The sequence below is a fragment of the Crocuta crocuta genome, unplaced genomic scaffold (assembly GCF_008692635.1).
Source record: "Crocuta crocuta isolate KB4526 unplaced genomic scaffold, BGI_CrCroc_1.0 scaffold687, whole genome shotgun sequence".
Lineage (NCBI taxonomy): Eukaryota > Metazoa > Chordata > Mammalia > Carnivora > Hyaenidae > Crocuta > Crocuta crocuta.
This window is the reverse complement of record NW_027530182.1, coordinates 4,240,223-4,259,096: the sequence shown is the minus strand read 5'-3', so window position 1 is coordinate 4,259,096 and position 18,874 is coordinate 4,240,223. Positions and strand designations below refer to the sequence as shown.

The 18,874-nt window shown below is 41.1% G+C and overlaps 1 protein-coding gene across 1 annotated transcript in view; it reads right to left on the bottom strand.

The window, feature by feature from the left end:
* ADAMTSL1 (ADAMTS like 1) overlaps positions 1–18,874 on the bottom strand; it is a gene marked incomplete at its 5' end in the record, with an annotated part of 912,424 nt that overhangs the window by 36,747 nt on the left and 856,803 nt on the right. The window contains one exon of the mRNA XM_077765085.1: positions 586–798. Coding sequence (XP_077621211.1) covers positions 586–798 — 213 coding nt within the window. The remainder of the gene's footprint in view (positions 1–585; positions 799–18,874) is intronic.

Sequence of the window (18,874 nt, the reverse complement as noted above, 5' to 3'; positions counted from 1 at the left end):
CAGTCTATTGTCAATGGGGCCACAAGAAAGGGTGACTGCAAAACACATAGCATATGACTACAGTTTAAGACTCTTTAGGATGATAAGCAGGTACTGGCACTGGCTTGAGTCTCCAGGAGAGGAGGCACTAATGAAGCAGTTTGGATCGAGAGATTATTTTTTGACCAAACCCACAGAGAAAACTTGCATTAGTTTAACAGGTTACTTTGCACACATGCACATGTGTGCTTACGAGTGTGTGTGTGTGTGTGTGTGTGTGTGTGTTTCTTACTAAACACACAAAAATGAAACATTTTTTGACTTTGATATATCGTGGTGTTTCTTTGGTCCTGGGCAGCAGCAACACTGTGAAGCTGAAGGGCCCATTTATGAAAGCAGCACTGACTTCCAGATTCTGCTGGGACGGAGCCTGGCGGCTCTTCTGAAGGGCCGCATCATATGGAAACATGATTCAGCTTTGACTTTCATGCTTGAGGAACCACTGGAGATCAGAAATCAGTTAGTTCTATTAGAGAATTAGATTCTCAGGTTGACCTTCTTATTCAAGGAATAAGCTCGGCACCCAAAGCCTGAAGTGTTCCTTACCTTGGATCACCAACGAGGCCTTTTGCACGAGTGTTCCTGCCTCATTCTGTGCAACACAGCTGAATTCCCCTTGAGACCCGCCACTAAGATTTGCAACCTGGAGAATCTGTCCAGCTGCCAAGATATGATGTGTCAGTCCTGGGACAGTGGCAATTGGCTGGCCATCGTGGAACCAGGTGATATTAGGGGTAGGGTGACCTCTGATGGGACAGCCTAGAAGGAGAGGAGAAGAGAGAGAGGCCATTAATAAGCCAGAAGGGCCATATTCCTGACTTGTTCTTTTTGTGCCTCTGTGGCTCTAGAAGCCATACATAGAGTGTAGTCTCCATACCGGCAGCATATTTCTTTTGCTTGCTATTTCCAAGCAAATAGATGTTTTTATTCTCTGGAATTCTGGGAAGGGGACTATTATTCATTCAATTAAGTGAAAATTCTCCAAGAACACAAAGTACCTATTTCTATGTCCTTGTAACTAACCTTGAAAGAATGCAGCAATTAATATTCACCTCTTGAACTTTTTTTTAAGTTAATTAGTTCCTACACTGATTTTGTACTGGAAGAAAGCACTTCTTCAAATGTAGGGAGTTGGAAAAAAAATGCTATATAGTAATAGTTAAGAATCAATTTAATTGGTAAAAATCTAATATTGGCCACTGTTTTACTGTTTATGTGATTATCAAGCCAAAGTTTTTCAACAAACTCTAGAAAGCAATTGTAAACACCAATTTAATTTTTCTATCAGTCAAGAACCTTGTCCTTCTAACAACTTTTGCCAAGCCTGCATTTTGACATGTACGATATTCTACTTATCTATATAGTCATTAAACATACTTTGATACATTAAATTATAAAATATTAAGCTTAGATATTATGTCTACTCAAGCTTTTATAGCCTTGAATTATTAAAGTAAACTGATTGCTACTGTGAGAAAAAACTAATTTTCTTTAAATTCAGAGCACTCGCTGAATTTGCTGTTGTGTCCTCAATGACTTAGCTTCCACAGACAATTTATTTAGAAGTTCCAAACACATGGTAAACCATTCAAAATTAAAGATACTGGTGTTTCCCCCTCAATTTAGTTAAAGAAGTAACAATGTTGTGCCTACTGTTCTGGGGATATATAAGACAGTGATGATTATCTTCCCCTTTGCAAGGAGATCCTCACTGGTATTGAATAAAAAACAAAGCACAGTAATAAAACTGAGATGTAAGGCAGAAAATGATGAGATCTGGGGCACCTGGGTGGCTCAGTCAGTGAAGTGTCCGACTTCAGCTCACGTCATGATCTCATGGTTCATGGGTTCGAGCCCTGCGTTGGGCTCTGTGTTGTGTGCTCTCTCTCTTTATATTATATAAAATATATAAATATTATAATATTTATAATAAAGAAAATATTTTAAAAAATTAAAAAAAGAAAATGATGAGATCTGTGAGACAAGAGAATGGCCACCTGTATGGCTGTGTGTACCTATGGATCTATAAGAGAAGGAATTTTCCAAGGTTGTCTTGTTTTCTATGCTGGGGTCAACACTGTTAGAATTTGTATAGGATGCAGAGCTAACACAGGGAAGGTCCTTAGACATTATCGAGCCTACACGCCAGAGGAGGAAACTGAGGCCCAGAGTTGTTAGATACTTTCCCAAGATTAAGTGGCAGGCTTTCTGATTCCTTGACTTGTGTTCTTTCCTTTATATCTGCTACTTGTGCAGCTGCACACCAGCAACTTACTTAGGCTGTTGCCTGTTATCTCCTTCCTTTGTCTGCTCATTCCTTTTGTCCTCTAGTGCCCTAACTTCTTACTTACTTACTTATTTGTTTGTTTGTTTGTTTATTTATTTCTTTTTCATAGTAACTGTTTGGTTAAAGGGCTTGGGTCAGACTATTTTGAAAAGGGCCCTGGAAAAATAATGCTAAAATTGACTGTCTGAAGTTCAGTATAGGATATCATTGTTACAGAACCCAGTTCTTCATTCCTCCCTGTATTGACTCACTTTGCCATGTAACTTTGCAGTGGCCTTCCATGATTGGTGGGCTATACTTCCCCACCTCCTGATTTTGGGTTTGGCTATGTGACTACTTTGGCCAATAAAATGAGTCAGATGTTACACTAACAATGAACAATCTGAAAGAGAAATTAAGAAAACAATTCCATTTATAATATCAAAAAGAATAAAATACTTAAGAATAAATTGAACCAAGGAGATTAAAAACATGTACAATGAAAACAACAAAATGTTGCTAAAAAATTAAAACAGAAATGGGAGGTTTGCTCTTGGATTAGAAAACTTAATATTGTGAGATGTCAATAACCCCAAGTGAACTACAGGTTCAGTACAATCCCTATCAACATCTCAATGACTTTTGTTTTTGCACAGATATAAAAATCCATCCTAAAGTTTATATGGAATCTCAACAGACACTGAATAGCCAAAACAATTCCTGAAAAAGAACAAACTTGAGGGTTTCACACTTCCTGATTTCAAAACTTAGTACAAAGCTACAGTAACTAAAACAGTATAGTACTGGTAAAAAAAAAAAAAAAAAAAAAAAGACCTACATTATGGACCAAAAGAACAAAACAGAGAATCCTAAAATAAACTCTTGCTTATATGGTCAAATGATTTCCAGCATGGGTGCCAGAACCATTTCATGGTGCTGGGAAAACTAGATATCCACATGCAAAAAATGAAGTTGTATCCTTACCTTACACCATATAAAAAATTAACTTAAACATTAACTTAAAAGTATAAAACTCTTAAAAGAAGCTTTATGATATTGTATTTGGCAGTGATTTCTTGGATATTATACTAAAAGCACAGGCAACAAAAGAAAAATAAACAGGACATCATCAAAATTGAAAGTTTTGGTGTGTCAAAGGACACTGTCACCAGAGTAAGTAGGCAACCCATGGAATGGGAGAAAATATTTGCAACTCATAGATTTGATAAGGGATTAATGTCCAGGATATATAAAGAATTCCTGTAACTCAACAACAAATATAAACAGATATACTAAAAAACATATGGGCAAAAACTTAAATAGACATTTCTTGAAAGATATAAAAATGGCCAATAAGCACATGGACAGATGTTCAACATCATGAATTGTTACAGAAATGTAACTCAAAACCATAGTGAGCTACACATCACACCCAGTAGGATTATTATTATAAGAAAAAACAAAAATAAAACACAGAAAATAACCAGTGTTGATGAAGATGTGGGGAAAGCAGAATCCTTGTGCATTGCTGGTGGGAATGTAAAATGATGCAGCCACTGTGGGAAATAGTATGGAGGTTCTTCAAAAAGTTAAATGTAGAATTACCATATGATCCACCAATTTGACTTCTGGATACGTACAACCAAAGGAATTGAAAGCCAGGACTTGAATAGCTATTTGTACACTAATGTTCATAGCAGCATTATTCATAATAGCCAAAAGATGAAAACAACACAAATGTCCATCATTGGAGTAGATGAACAAAGTATGATATGTATGTATGATGGAATATTATTCAGCCTTAAAAACGAATGACATTCTGACATGTGTGACAACCTGGATGAACCTTGAACACATTAAGTGAAATAAGCCAGACACAAAAGGACAAATATTGTATGATTCCACATATACGAGGCACCTAGTGTAGTCAAGTTCATAGAAGCAGGAACTAGAAGAGTGATTGCCAGGGGCCAGAGGAAGGGGAGCATGGGGAATTGTTTTTTAATGGGTACAGAGTTTCAGTTTGAGATGATGAAAAAGTTCTGAGGATGGAGAAAGCGTGGTGGTTGCACAATGATGTGAATGTAATTAATGCCACTGAACACTTAAAAATGTTTAAAATAGTAAATTTTATGTTATGAGTATTTTACCACAATAAAGGAAATGAGGCAGATGTGCTGGTGTACCCGTTCCAAACCTAAATCTCAAGAGACCATGTATTTTTGCTTGTGCTCATGTGCCTTTGCTATCACCAGTAGAAGAATATGCCTGGACTGGCCTGATGATCCCAAGAGGAGGTTGAGAGAAATGTGGAGAAGGGCCAATTCACCCCAGCCAAACTCGGTTGAGTTCAGCTGAACTAAGTGAGATCAGCAAAAATAAATGATTGCTATTTTAAGCCATTGAATCTTATTATTATTATTATTATTATTTTTAATGTGGTGATAGCTAACTGATACACTTAGGGAGAAGGGAGTCCCAAATTTCTCCTAGCTCTATGGATCCAAGGCTTGGGATAGGGCAATATTTCTGCCTGTGCTCTGATCACCTGTGTCTTCTTATTCAGATATTTAGGAGGAGCAGGTTCCTTGCATGCTCCTGGTGGCACCTATGCATCTAATATGTTATGAAGTCTGTGGTACTGTTACTCCTGTTACAAGGTGGGGGTAAAAATGGCCTTGGGGGAGAGGTGTATAGAAATAAGTCTACTGGGGAACCCCCCCAGAAGCAGGAGTACCGAACTCCCTTCAGTTCCAACTGTAGATGCTGATTTCATTTTCTAATAAAAGTCAGGAATACTGTACATTTATTTAGGCAAATAGCATGATTTAAAAAGTGAAGCCTGAAACCAGTGTAGCTTTTCAGACTTGCTTAAACAGGCCAATATATGTCTCAATCACATCTTATTTGAAGGAAAAAAATAAGGTGTCATACATGGTTAAGACGCTGGTTCCAGGAATCATTATGTTTGGTCAGTGGGGACAGAGCCCTGGTGAGGCTGACTATATTCTAAGTTGATAAATAAGAACTTTGCTATTCCCAAGGAAACATGAGATATTTGGCAAGGAAATCTCTCATATTTAGCCTAATATCCATTTTTCCAACTCCATTAGGATTGATTTTCTGAGAGTTTTTAAGCAGAAAAAGGAGCAGTAGCAGCCTCAGGCTGTTTTCTATGGCTGATGGAGTTACTTATCTGGGAGCCAGGAATCCTAGTCAGCTAAATGGGAGGTTCATTTGCATAACAATTTACATTTATAATCCTCCCTCCTTCTTGGAACCAGGGGCCATAGTGAGCAGCCAGGACATCTCTCTTGGCCCATTGGGGTCTTGAGTCTTGGAGAGGCTCCCAGGGCCTTCCAGCCTAGTGCTCCCAGTGTGGATGAGATGGGGCAGAGTTCCTTCTAAGGGCAGGTATGAGGGCTGCCATGACATGGAGTTCTTAAAACTTGAGAAGGACCCATGAGTAGCAGCAACTGAGACAGATGTACAGAGCAGCTGGCTTCCTAGTAATGCTGAGACCTATCAGGATAAATATCAGTTTTGCAGAACATTTTTTTTTTAAAATATATTTATTTATTTCTAGGAGAGAGAGAGAGACAGTGTGAGCAGGGGAGGGTTAGAGAGAGAGGGAGACACAGACTCTGAAAGAGGCTCCAGGCTCTGAGCTGGCAGTCAGCACAGAGCCCGACGCGGGGCTTGAACCCACAAACCGCGAGATCATGACCTAAGCGAAAGTCGAACGCTTAATCGACTAAGCCACCCAGGGGCCCCTTGCAGAATGTTTTAAAGAGAAAAGCCATTTTGTCACTTTCACATACACGGACACAGATTCATGACTCTCACAGAGAAGTCTAGAATCGATAGGGTTCTCTGGTTTCATTTTTCTAATCTGTGAATGAGAGTTTTGACATAGTCAATGGTTTTATAATGGACAGTTCCCTGGGCACCTGGGGAGGGGCCTTTGAGAGGAAGTCAGCATAAAGTGGGGCTCTGGGGATTCTATTTCCATTTCAATAATAAAAGAATATGTTGGGCTTCTGCATAAGAAGTTTCCACTGTTGATAACCACTGAATTAGATGATCTTTAACATCCTTGATTTAAGGTACCCTGATTTCCCATCATCATTTCAAACTCATCTTCCTCACCCTCTTCTTCCTGCTCCCCAATAGCCAAGTGCCAAGGGTAAAATAGACCTATTCAATCTATATTTCTTAGATCAATGTGTAGTGATACGGAACTATGGCAATGAAAAGCTCATGGAAGAGATGTTACATATGAAGGTTATTTAGGATTAAGGTAAACTGAGGGGTGCCTGGGTGCCTTAGTTGGTTAAGCATCTGATTCTTGATCTTGGCTCGAGTCATGATCTCATGGTTTGTGAGGTTGAGCCCTGAGTCGGGCTCTGCACTGATGGTGTGGAGCATGCTTGGGATTCTGTCTCTCTTTTTCTCTACCCCTCTCCCACGTGTTCTCTCTCTCTCTCAATAAATAAACTTAAAAAAAAAAAAAAAGGATTAAAGTAAGCTGAGACCAGGGATAGAGAGTAGGAAGTGGAGGGCAGTTTAGAAGATGCAGTGTGAGCAAAGGGGCAAAGATGAGAAAACTTATGGTGTGGTTAGAAAAAATGACTAGTTGACTTGGCTGGAACATATAAAACATAAATGAGGTTGGAATGGTGTGTGGGAGTTGCAATGGGTGGATCTTGACAGTCAGGATCTAGTCTTTTGGGAGCCCCTGTAAGTTTATAAAGAGGGGGTGATATTTGGCTTTAGAAAGACTATTAAGGTAGTTCTTTGCAAGATGCACTGGCTTGAGAGAAAGGAGAGTCTAGGATATCAGTTCATATGTGGTAAGAAATGAAACATATTTGCAAAGAATATAATAGAATATGAGGAAAGGGACAGAAGAAAAGCTAATAAGGTTGGAACACTTGTGAGATTATTAACAGAAATAGCTAAGTCAGGAAGAGAAGCTATTGCTTATCTCCACCCCTGGAGATAGATGAGTTTAGTTTTTTGGTTTTTTTTTTTAATGTTTTATTTATTTCTGAGGGGTGGGGGAGGGTTAGAGAGAGAGAGAGATACAGAATCTGAAGCAGGCTCCAGGCTCTGAGCTAGCTGTCAGCACAGAGCCTGACGCAGGGCTTGAACCCACGAACTGTGAGATCATGACCTGAGCTGAAGTCAGACACTTAACCAACTGAGCCACTCAGGCACCCCAGATGAGTTTAGTTTTAAGCACAAGTTTAGTTTTAAACATTTAAATGTTGTGATGAAACCACAGTATAAAAAAATTCATCAAAGTCATAGGGATAAAAATGGAAGTTGAATATTTGCTAGAAACAAATTTTAGAACCATTTTCATAAATGTATGTGAATGAAAAGAGATTAAGCCTCAGGACAAAACAATGGGAGAATTCTAGCACTCAGTGATTGATGACTAAAGAGGACGTATTAAAGATGTCTGAGAAGAAATGGTGTGAGAGAGGACAAAATTGAGACTGTGTGATATCATGGAAATCCAGAGTGGAGAGAGGTTAAAGAAACTAGTTGTCAGAAAATAAGTGATTAATGGGGCGCCTGGGTGGCTTAGTCGGTTAAGCGTCCGACTTTCGCTTAGGTCATGGTCTCGCGGTTCGTGGGTTCGAGCCCCGCGTCGGGCTCTGTGCTGACGGCCAGCTCGGAGCCTGGAGCCTGTTTCAGTCTGTGACTCCCTCTCTCTCTGACCCTCCCCTGCTCGCGCTGTCTCTCTCTCTCTCCTAGAAATAAATAAAACATTTAAAAAAAAAAAAAAAAGAAAATAAGTGATTAATAAGAATTCATGTAATGAATGAATGTTTTCATTCATTTACAAAAATAACTGAATAAACATTTTCCTCATAATCGCCTCACTCCCTGCTCAGGCAGTAGGTAAATTTATTCTAACTCATGTTTGGATGATCAAAATTTCCAAAATTTCCAAAAAGTTAATAGAATCAGAAATAAAAGTGTCTCATCAAAACATCCCATTCAACACTATGCACATCCATATATTGAATTTAAGAGAAAATTTACCTCTGGGTCTTCAGTCTTTAGAAGTGGACCAACATCTGGGTTATTAAGAAGATGAAAAATTAAAGAGGGTAAATGGGAATAGTTCAAATGTAGCAAAACAAGAACAGAATAGATCTTGGCCATAAAACTCTTAAAACAACTTGACTGGGGATTCTAGCTTCCAGTAATGGTGAATAACTTGGTTGGACTGATATTCCTGTAAATAGCAATCATAAAATCTAAACAACTACCACAACAACCCCCATTAAACAACTCTTTGAAAGCAGTGAAGAGTAACCAAAAGCAGTGACAGAAACAGGAGGTGAATCTATCCTAGAAGTTCAGGAATTGCAACAAGTGTGGTTTAGCAGCTTGTAGCTTGCTACCTGAGGAAATTCCTCAAAGCCTATGTGGCTCATGGAGGTGGCTTGAGATGTCAGAGGCCAGAGTCTGGGGGTTGTTAGAAGAGCTGAAAAGTTAAGGGGGAAAATCCTGGAAGAGTCAGAGTGGGGATAAACCTCAAAATCTGCATAAATCCTGTCCAAATTCTTAGTAGACAAACCTCAGGGGATTCAGCAAAAGAACAGCAGCTAGAAGGTGAAAGAATAGAGTAGAAAATTCACTTAGTGTTCACTGCAGGGAAGACAGAGGTTGGAATTTGAGTCCACCAAAGTTGACTGTCCACCAGAACAAGAATAAACACTCTTCTGGGGAACATAACAGAATCCAGAGTCTCTACAATATACCATTTATAATGTTCAGTATACAATAAAAAACTATTAGGCAAGCAGAAATGTGACCCATACTCAAACATGAATTTCTCTCAGGATTGTATGAATTCTGAGATGCAAGTGTTTCAATGAGTGGACAATGATTTTAAGCAACTATTATAAATAGGTTAAAAGACTTAAAGGAAAATACATTCATAGTAAATGAATAAAGTATCTCAATGGAGAAGTAGAAATTATAGTGATAAATTCCAGAGCTGAAATATACAAAAAATGAAATAAAAAATTTATCAGATGGGCTTAACAAAAAATTGGAGATGGCATGAGTCAGTAAACCCAAAGCCTTGAGGGGTGTATTAGTTTCCTAAGGTTGCTATAACAAAGTACCACAAACTGGGTGACTTAAAAAATGGAAATTTACTGTCTTACAGTTTTGGAGGCTAGAAGTCTGAGATCAAAGTGCTGGCAGTGTTAGTTCCTTCTGAGGGCTGTGAGAGAGAATCTATTTTACCCCTGTCTTCTAGCTTCTTGTGGTTTGCTGGCAGTCTTTGAGGTTCCTTGGACTCCAGTCTCTGCTTTCATATTCACATGGAGTTCTCTCTTGAGTGTCTCTGTGTCTAAACTTACCCTCTTGGTAAGTCATATTAGATTAGAACCCACCCTAATGACCTCATCTTAACTTCATCATCTTCTAAGACCTTATTTCTAAATAAGGTCACATTTACAGGCTTACAGGTACAGAGGGCTTGGAATTTCAGTATCTTTTAGGGGGACATCATTCAACCCATAACAGAGGACTATCCCAAGCAGAGCAAAGCCATCTGAATGAACTGATGAGATAAAGAATAGAGTTCAGAGAGGCTCAGGCAGCTAGATGTTGTTGAGAATTTTGGAGATAAGAGTGCTACATAGAAAAAGAGCTCCAGAAATCTGCATAGATTCATCCTGACAATTTGCTCAATTACAGATATAATGCATAACTCTATAAGAATGAACAAAGACCAGCTAAGGAGCTGTGAGTCTAATAATTCCCAAAGCTCAAATAGGGCTGGAAGACCTTGAAATTCTGACCAGCCAGACTGGAAGATCCTTGATGGTCATCTGGAGTATTCAGCAGAGACCCTTTAGGGGCTCTACAGTAAAGACTACTCTAGAGGTGCCCTAATCATGCTTAAATTTAAAAAAAAAGTCAAAAAGATAAACACTGAACAACTTAGCAGCTTCACAGAGGAAAATCCAACCATCTCTAGAAGACAATAAAATCCAGATACTTATTTACACAAAATTTACACCGTCCAGCACTCAATCAAATATTAACTGATAAGTCTAGAAGCAGGAATATGCGATCCATAACCAAGACAAATTCAGTCACTGGAAACAAATCTAGAAAATAGAGGGATTATGGAATTACTAGACAAGGATATTAAAATAGAATGTTAAAAATATGTTAGGTATTTAAAGGAAAACATGCAGATAGGAAGAAAATAGAAGGCATAAAAATCAAATGAACTTCTAGAAATGAAACATACATCTTATGAAATAAAAAACTCACTAGATATGATTTAAATATGAGAGAAAAAAATGTGTGAAACTGAAGATGTAGGAACAGATAATAGAGTGAAGAAAAGAGAAATAAAACTGAAAAAAATATCAAGTGGTCAAACATATGTTAGACAAGGATATAGTTAGACATGTGTATCTGTCAAAAATATAAATGTCAAAAATGTCTGGTTAAGATTTGAGCATTTTAGAGGCGCCTGGGTGGCTTAGTCGGTTAAGCGTCTGACTTTCGCTTAGGTCATGATCTCGCGGTTCGTGGGTTCGAGCCCTGTGTCGGGCTCTGTGCTGACTGCCAGCTCAGGGCCTGGAGCCTATTACAGAGTCTGTGTCTCTCTCTCTCTCTGACCCTTCCCTGCTCACGCTGTCTCTCTCTCTCTCCTAGAAATAAATAAAAATATTTAAAAAAAAAGATTTGAGCATTTTAATGTATGTATATTTCACTTAAAGAATAATTAATTGGGCAGGGGGTGGGGCATAGGCAGAAGTACAAGTGAAATAGAAATGGCAGCATGTTAATTGAAGCTGGGTGATGAGTGTTGTTTACTTTGCATATATGCAAAATTATCCATAATAAAAAGGAAAAAAAAACCCTATATTTCTGTTGTCTGAGTCATCGATTATCATAAACAACTCAGTGTCTAAAGTGTTGCTTTTCACATATTCTGCTCATACTCTGCTTTTTCTATAAGGGTTTAACACATTAAAAAAGTTTGCTGTTCCAGCCTGCTACTTTCAGATATTTCCTCAAATGCTTTGTTACCTGCCCAGCTTACAAATTCCTGCTCATAGGTTCACCTTCATTCGTTTAGCCCTGTTGAAGTCAGAGATCACTTTCATTTGTACTTCTGTCACCCTTGATTCTGGCAACTTTAGTTCAGTTGCTGTGTGTAGCAGAAACTGCTAGTGATCCTATCCTCTGTGTCCTCTCCTTGGAATCAAAGAACCCCTGAATTTTAATTAGGTAGATAGCTGCCTGGAATAGAGACATTTCCCATCCCCTTTTGCAAGAAGGTATAGGACATACGATTGCCTTCAGTGAAATGAGGAGAAACGTGATACGTACACTACCTGCGACATGTCTTTCAAAGAAAAGGACTTGCTCTTGTTTCCCCTTCCTCTATCTTCCGTGTACATGGAGTGAATTATCTTGGCCTACCCAGGTGTTGGATGTCAGTGTGATAGGAGTTAAAATTTTTTTTTTTGTCTGGGTCCCCAGATGACATGGTAGGTTGTCAGACCATCCTTGGAATGTCTTCCTCCGGACTGCCATGTGAGACAGAAATACACACCTGTCCTGTTGACTGTGATTTTGGCCCTTTGTTAGATGTTGTTGAATGAATATCCTAACTATGACAGTCCTAAATATTCTTTTCTTACAGGGCCAGTGTCCCGCTATATAGGTTACTGCGTTTTTCTTCACATCTGTACAGTGACCAGAGAGGATATACTTCTAGTAAGTGTGGCTACTCAGCTTGGATTGAAAATGCTATTGGGGAAGTCTGCTTGCAATGGTAAAAAGAAAGGAAAGACCAAAATAAACTAATTATGACTAAAGCAAATGAACAAAATTGCTGGGCATCTGCCTTTTCCATCACTAATCTGTCTTTCAATGCTTTTAACTGAATACATACCTCATTTTCTTTAAAAACTTATTTTGTATCCAGAAGTGGTATTCTCCTCGGCACACACGGCACACACATGTGGTGCAGGCCTCTGTGCTTTTATGTACATATTTATGTGCGTGTCTCTATGTGTACACAGTGGTCTCTGAGGTTTGCCCACCGCAATAGTCAAAATACGAAATCTAACATGAATTCCCACAGTGTATGTTCCCAGTGAATAATTATCCATGTTTCACTGCTAATGAGAAAACCTGGCTTGTAACAGGGGTTCCTTTCTGTCACGGACATTTCTCATTTGTTAAAGTAAAAGAGGAATCCATCATTTTTGGAAGGGGAGCAATCTCTCTGTGTGCCGTGTACAAGGGCACCAAAATCATGGGCTAACGTGGTCCACACCTCCAGAGAGGCCACGCAGTGAATCACTCCCCTGACCCCCCTGCTTCAGTGAGGGTGTTAACAATGTTTCAGGCAGGGGCTAGCATCTCCTTTTCTGTTTCCCTCCAGGCTACATGAATGTTGACCATTTCTATTCTCCCAACTTCAATGCCTATGCCAGGAAACAGTCAATCAGCAGGGAATGACAGTGCTCTCTTTCCTCAGACCTCCGTTATTACAGGTCTCGAGTTGGTTAGGTATCTGAGGAGGAAGTGCTGCTTGGGAAGGTTGCCTCGCTAATGAGAGTTCTGGCAGCCAAAAGCCTCTATCAATCCTTTTCAACCAGTGAAAGAAAATATTGCCTTTAGGCCTCCATTCCTAGGTCTACTGTGGCTCTAAATTGAGCCAAAGCCAGGTGTGATTCATACATGTGTGAGGGTTTTTTCTCCTAGTTTCAAGTACTATTTTTTTAAAAATACGTTAACTGGAGAGTGATAAAAGTTTAGAACGAGGGAGATGTGCACAGTAAGAAAATCAAGTTAAATATGAAATTGCATCCTCTGGGAGTCCGTGTGGCTCTAACCTGCCACTAGTTGACATCCCTGATTAAGTCAAATTGACCTCACTGACTTTCTTCATCTTTGTCTATTTCACATCAGTTTCTACAGCTAAAGTAGCCTAACTCAGAGAAACAGGCCGATTCAGCAGAGGAGGGAAATGTGGGGGAAGAAAACCGGGAGGCCTGGTGGCCCTGGCTTCCACTTCCTTGCACCCTTTGGAAGATGCTGGTTTACCTTAAAGGTGGGGAGCTAGGACTGCCTTTAAGGCACCTGTTTAGAAAGAAGGTCTGAACTCATGATGGTCATTACTTAGTGGATATTTTCGATGAAATGAAGGGCTGAAAACCAGTAGGAGTTCTGGTCTGTTGAGAGAGAGGCAAGCAGCTTGATTTATGGGCTTCCTTGTAGGACAGATGAAGCCATCTTGGGCATTCATCACCTGTGGGAGACACATTATCCAGAATTGCATTCCATGAGCTCTTAGCCTTCATGAGAGGAAGGCAAGAGTTCAGGGTGCATATACTCCTCTCTCTCCTCCCTTTCCAGCCAAATAGCTCAAAAAAAGGCACCTGAGTTTGATAAACCGATTGTACAGAGCCAAAAAAAAAAGAAGTAAATAGATTGAAAGAGGACCAGAAGGAAGAAATGGTTTGAAAATGGGGGGTTACAATCTAAAAGAGGAGGAGACAAAAGCAATGCTCTGGAGGGTTTCACTTATTTCACTGCTATCTAAAGGGGCGCCTGGGTGGCTCAGTTGATTAAGTGTCCGACTTTGGCTCAGGTCATGATCTCATGGTTCCTGAGTTCAGCCCCGCTGAGTTCCTGAGCTGACAGCATGGAGCCTGGAACCTGCTTTGGATTCTTTGTCTCCCCCCATCTCTCTCTGCCCCTTCCCCACTCATACTCTGTCTCTCTCTCAAAAATAAATAAAACATTAATAACAAAAATAAAGGGAAAGAAAGCTGTGGCAGATTAGGACGTGCTGTGTAAAAATATTAAAGACGTGGCATTATTACTTCATGAGCTGGCTCCGGGTCTGTCAGCATTTCCATTATAATCCTGTATTTTTCACAGAGTTAAAATTCACTATAAAAATGATGTGTGCTGGGATGAAACTTGGCACTTGGTGGAGTCAGTCTGGGAGTCCTTTCCTTAATTTAATTTTACAAAACTGGAAAATGCTCAGCCATTTCAATTTTACAGAGGAGGGGCGCCTGAGGGGCTCAGTTGGTTAAAGCGTCCGACTTCAGCTCAGGTTATGATCTTATGGCTTGTGAGTTCGAGCCCCACTCGGGCTCTATGCTGACAGCGTGGAGCCTGGAGCCTGCTTTGTATTCTATGTCTCCCTCTCTCTCTCTGCCCCTCCCCCACTTGTGCTCTGTCTCTCTCTGTCTCTCAAAAATAAATAAATGTAAAAGAAAAACATTAAATTTATGGAGGGATCTCTATGCTGCGCATGGCATATGATGCGCACTGGCCTCACTCCAAGGGCTGTGGGGTGATGGACGAGAGCAGAGAGGCTGCCTCACTGCATTTTCTGGCTGCTCCTTTCAGGTCTGGTGTCCTCTGGAGTGTGAGAGGGGGTCTCTAAAGCACCACAGAATGGCTGGGAACTGGCACTAGGCAGCAGGCTGAGCGACATGATTAATTCATATCGGAAAAAACTCAGTTCCCTACTCCCCATTTGTCAGCTGGACCCCAGAAGGCTGTGGGAGAAGACACACAACTTTAATTTTCACTCTGATTTTTGGGACCTCCCAATAAGTTGGTCGAATAAGCAGGCCAAGACTATTCCCATGTACATGTGCCCAAAGAAAACTAACTTTAAAACATTCCTGGAAAAAAAGGAACTCTACAAGCCCATTTTCCATTCCCCAAATGTCTTTTTACCCCAAGGGCAGGCTTTGGGTTTCCATTGGCAGGGGGTATGCTAATGTCTCCCTGCTCCTGGGCATCTGGTACAAGAACCTGATATATTTCTCAGCATGAAAAGTAGCTCCATCCAGATTTATGACTTGATTAAAGCCCTGGCTTCCCCAAAAATGGTTTGGTTATTGCTTGGCTACTGCCCTCACCCAGTACTTTAGGATCTGATTATTCTCTTACAGGTAAGGAAGGTGAATGCCACTTATGATGTCCACACATACAGAGTCTCAGCTATGAAAATATCATTGCATTGTCTAAGTTAGAGTCTGGCATTGCTGAACCACATGCTTATCCAGGGTTGACTGGGCTACCTGGGGGCGGGGGTTTGGAAATGGGTCCAATTTCTTTAAATTCACATTAGTGTTGACGGGGATCGAAACTATCTAAAGTGGATAATACACAAGCGTTCCCATGTGTCCTTCTCTGCCAGCAGGCTCTTGGCATAAAACGCACCTTTAAAAAACACATCAGCATTTTTTTAAAGTTTCAGATTTCTGGGTTTATAAGTCCCTGGTTGACTCTACCCTCAGGCTGCTGGCAGGTGCTACCAGGCCTGCAGGAGGAAAGACGGAGGTAACCCCAGAGGAGGCCTGGCTGGAGGCTGTCTGGAGCAGAGGAAGGGAGTTTCAGTGCACTGATGCGATGGCCTTTTAATGAACCCCAGAACGCGGATCTTGCTTGGGCCATACCATACTTTTGAGGACGGTCCCAAGTCAATACTCCCCTCTCTATATATGTTTAAAAGTTACGCTCACCAAGTCCAGATTGTGTAAGGAATGAGACTGATATTTCACATTTGGTCCAAACGGGGACAATATTTCAGGGCTTTCAAGAAGTTCTCTGTAATAATCAAGGTACTACTGCTGTGAGAAATGATGGTTTCAGACTCTCTGAATATTCTCTTCTCTTGTGGAATATAGCCGTCCTCGCCCCCTCACGCCAGCCAACGGAGAGGCCAGCTAGAAAACATCCAGATTAGGCTAGGGGAAAAAAAACAAAAGGCAGCAGCAGCTCAGAGCCAACATGCCTTCATGAACTCAGCCTAGGTTTGGCTCATGTATGGGCCAGAGCCTTTGCAAAATAAATAAAAACCCACACACGCAAGAAAAGAGCCTTCGCTCACAGCCCGGTACACACCCCATTTCAGTTCGCCTCTGCTGAACCAAAGCCACAGAGCAGCGGTGGATGTGAAGAATGGCTAATATTCATAGCAGGTATCCTCAGAGGCCTGACTGGGGCACACCACAGAGTTCAGCGGGGAGTCACAGGAAGGAGCAACTGCTGACGAGGAATTCCAGAGTGAGCAGCAGGGGCGGGGCTGCTGGGGGGCATGAAGACCTTGCCTGAATTTATTATTCCCATATAAGCCGCCTGGGTCTTGAGGCTCCAGAAACTCCTCAACAAAGTAAAGAAAATAATAAACAATGTGAGTGAGGTGAATAAGGGGAGGGTTACGCAGGCGGGCCTAAGCAGGGAGGCGAGCCATGTGGAGGGAGAAAGAAGAGAGCGGGGAGGGGCTCGGTGGTGAGTGTTTGCAAGAATGCTGCTGGCTCACTGTGCTGGTGTCATGATGTGTTCTGGCAGGTGATGCCTGGCCTTTGGCAGCCAAGCCGGAAGAGTGTGTAGTTTGTGAAGGGCCCATAAATAGGGGTGTCCTATGAAGAGGAGGTCAGGAACCTACAGCCCTGACTGGAAGGCAATCACAGCAACAGGACACGGAGCTAAAGAGAAGAGAGTGGCCATCCAAATGCCTGCTCTTTGTCTCGCAACATACATTTCTGATAGTGATTTGTTTTGGATTTGAATCCTCGTTGCATTTGGTTCTCAGATCTGCCTTGGTCCCCTGTAGTCTAGAGTCTCCCCTGGAACATGTGTGCTCCCGGACGATTTAAGGGAGAGCTGGTAAGTTCAGATCCTCAGAGCCAAATCTGACCTTGGAAAGAATCACCTGGACTTAGCCTAAAACCAGTGTGGTCTCCTTAGGAAACTTGGGATTCCAGGCAAAGTAGCCCTGAGTGAGGCAGAGGGCATGATGCTTTGCTGGGAACAGAGAACTTCTTGATCGAATTCATTCTTTATGGGCTTTCCTATTCTCCAAGCACTCACATCAGGTGAAAGCAGAGGGTCTAGAATGGAAGATGAAGCAGGGCTATTTGCCTAATCTCTACACAACTGATGGAAGTGAGAACGAATGTTCCCGCTGACCTCAAAGACATTCCAAGGACAGCAGGGATAAGAAAGGCTAAAGGTCCAGGCCTGGGCAGAACAAAAACATGTAGCACGGGGACAGGAAATGCCTGTTATTCAGTAACCTCACCTGGCACCTACACTCCACATTAAAATGTGCAATAAGGAGCGCCTGGGTGGCTCAGTTGGTTGAGTGTCCAACTTTGGCTCGGGTCATGATCTCACGTTCATGGGTTCAAGCCCCATGTCGGGCTCATTGCTTATAGTTAGCTCAGGGCCTGTGGCCTGTCTTCAGATTCTGTTTCTCCCTTTCTCTCTGTCCCTCCCCTGCTCTCATTGTCTCTCTCTCTCAAAAAAATAAAAACATAAAAAAATTTTTAAAATGTGCAATGAGCATTTCACGATTGTTTTGCTCCTAGAGCTTTCTAAAGACTAAAGCTGGTGGGGCGCCTGGGTGGCTTAGTCGGTTGAGCGTCCGACTTTCGCTCAGGTCATGATCTCGCGGTTCGTGGGTTCGAGCCCCGCGTCGGGCTCTGTGCTGACTGCCAGCTCAGAGCCTGGAGCCTGTTTCAGTCTGTGACTCCCTCTCTCTCTGACCCTCCCCTGTTCACGCTGTCTCTCTCTCTCTCTCCTAGAAATAAATAAAACGTTAAAAAAAAAAATTAAAAAAAAATAAAGACTAAAGCTGGGAGGTTTTAGGAAATGGGGAAAAGTAATAACTTTTCTGATAGTCATAAGGCATTTTTTTCTCCTAAAATGCATTTTTGGATTATGATTTTGCAGGGTTGGATGGAAAGAGAAGTGTTTACAATAAGGTGCTCACACATTGCTGTCTCTTTGTCAAAATAATTTCTTAAAAACTAAGCGGTAGAAAGAGTTTTTGTCATTGTTGATAAAGTCTAGAGAGAGAGTTGGCAAACCCTTTTTTCACATAATGCATATTTTGGACTTTGTGGGCCATATGGTCTCTGTCACAACTACTCAACTCTGCCACTATAACCTGGAAGCAGCCATAGACAATAAATAAATGAAAAGGGAATTAAATGGGTATGGCTGTGCCCAACTAAAATCTTAATTACAAATATGTGGTAGTTTAGACTTGGCTCAAGGGCCAACTCTGGTCTAGGGTATGAGATCATTAGAGTTTCTGTACACTAAGAACACACAGTGTAGTAAAACTACTCAATGCCTGTGCAGGAGATATTTTTACCTCTAAAGACAACTACCATTTTCACAAGAGAAGAAAGATGAATTCAATACCTTCTTTCCTATGTAATAGGCTCAATTTGTTGTTCTTAAGAAAATCTGGTGCCTGTTCACTATAGGTTAGAAGTTCAGATAAATATAAGAATGAAACAATCCTGGGGCACCTGGCTGGCTTGTCAGTTAAGCATCCAACTCTTGATTTCAGCTCAGGTCATATCTCACCATTTATGAGACTGAACCCCATGTCAGGCTCCATGCTACAGCAAGGGGCCTGCTTGGGATTCTCTCTCTCCCTCTCTCTGCCCCTCCCCTGCTTGTGCTCTCTCTTTCTCAACAATAAATAAACTAAAAAAAAAAAAAAGAATAAAA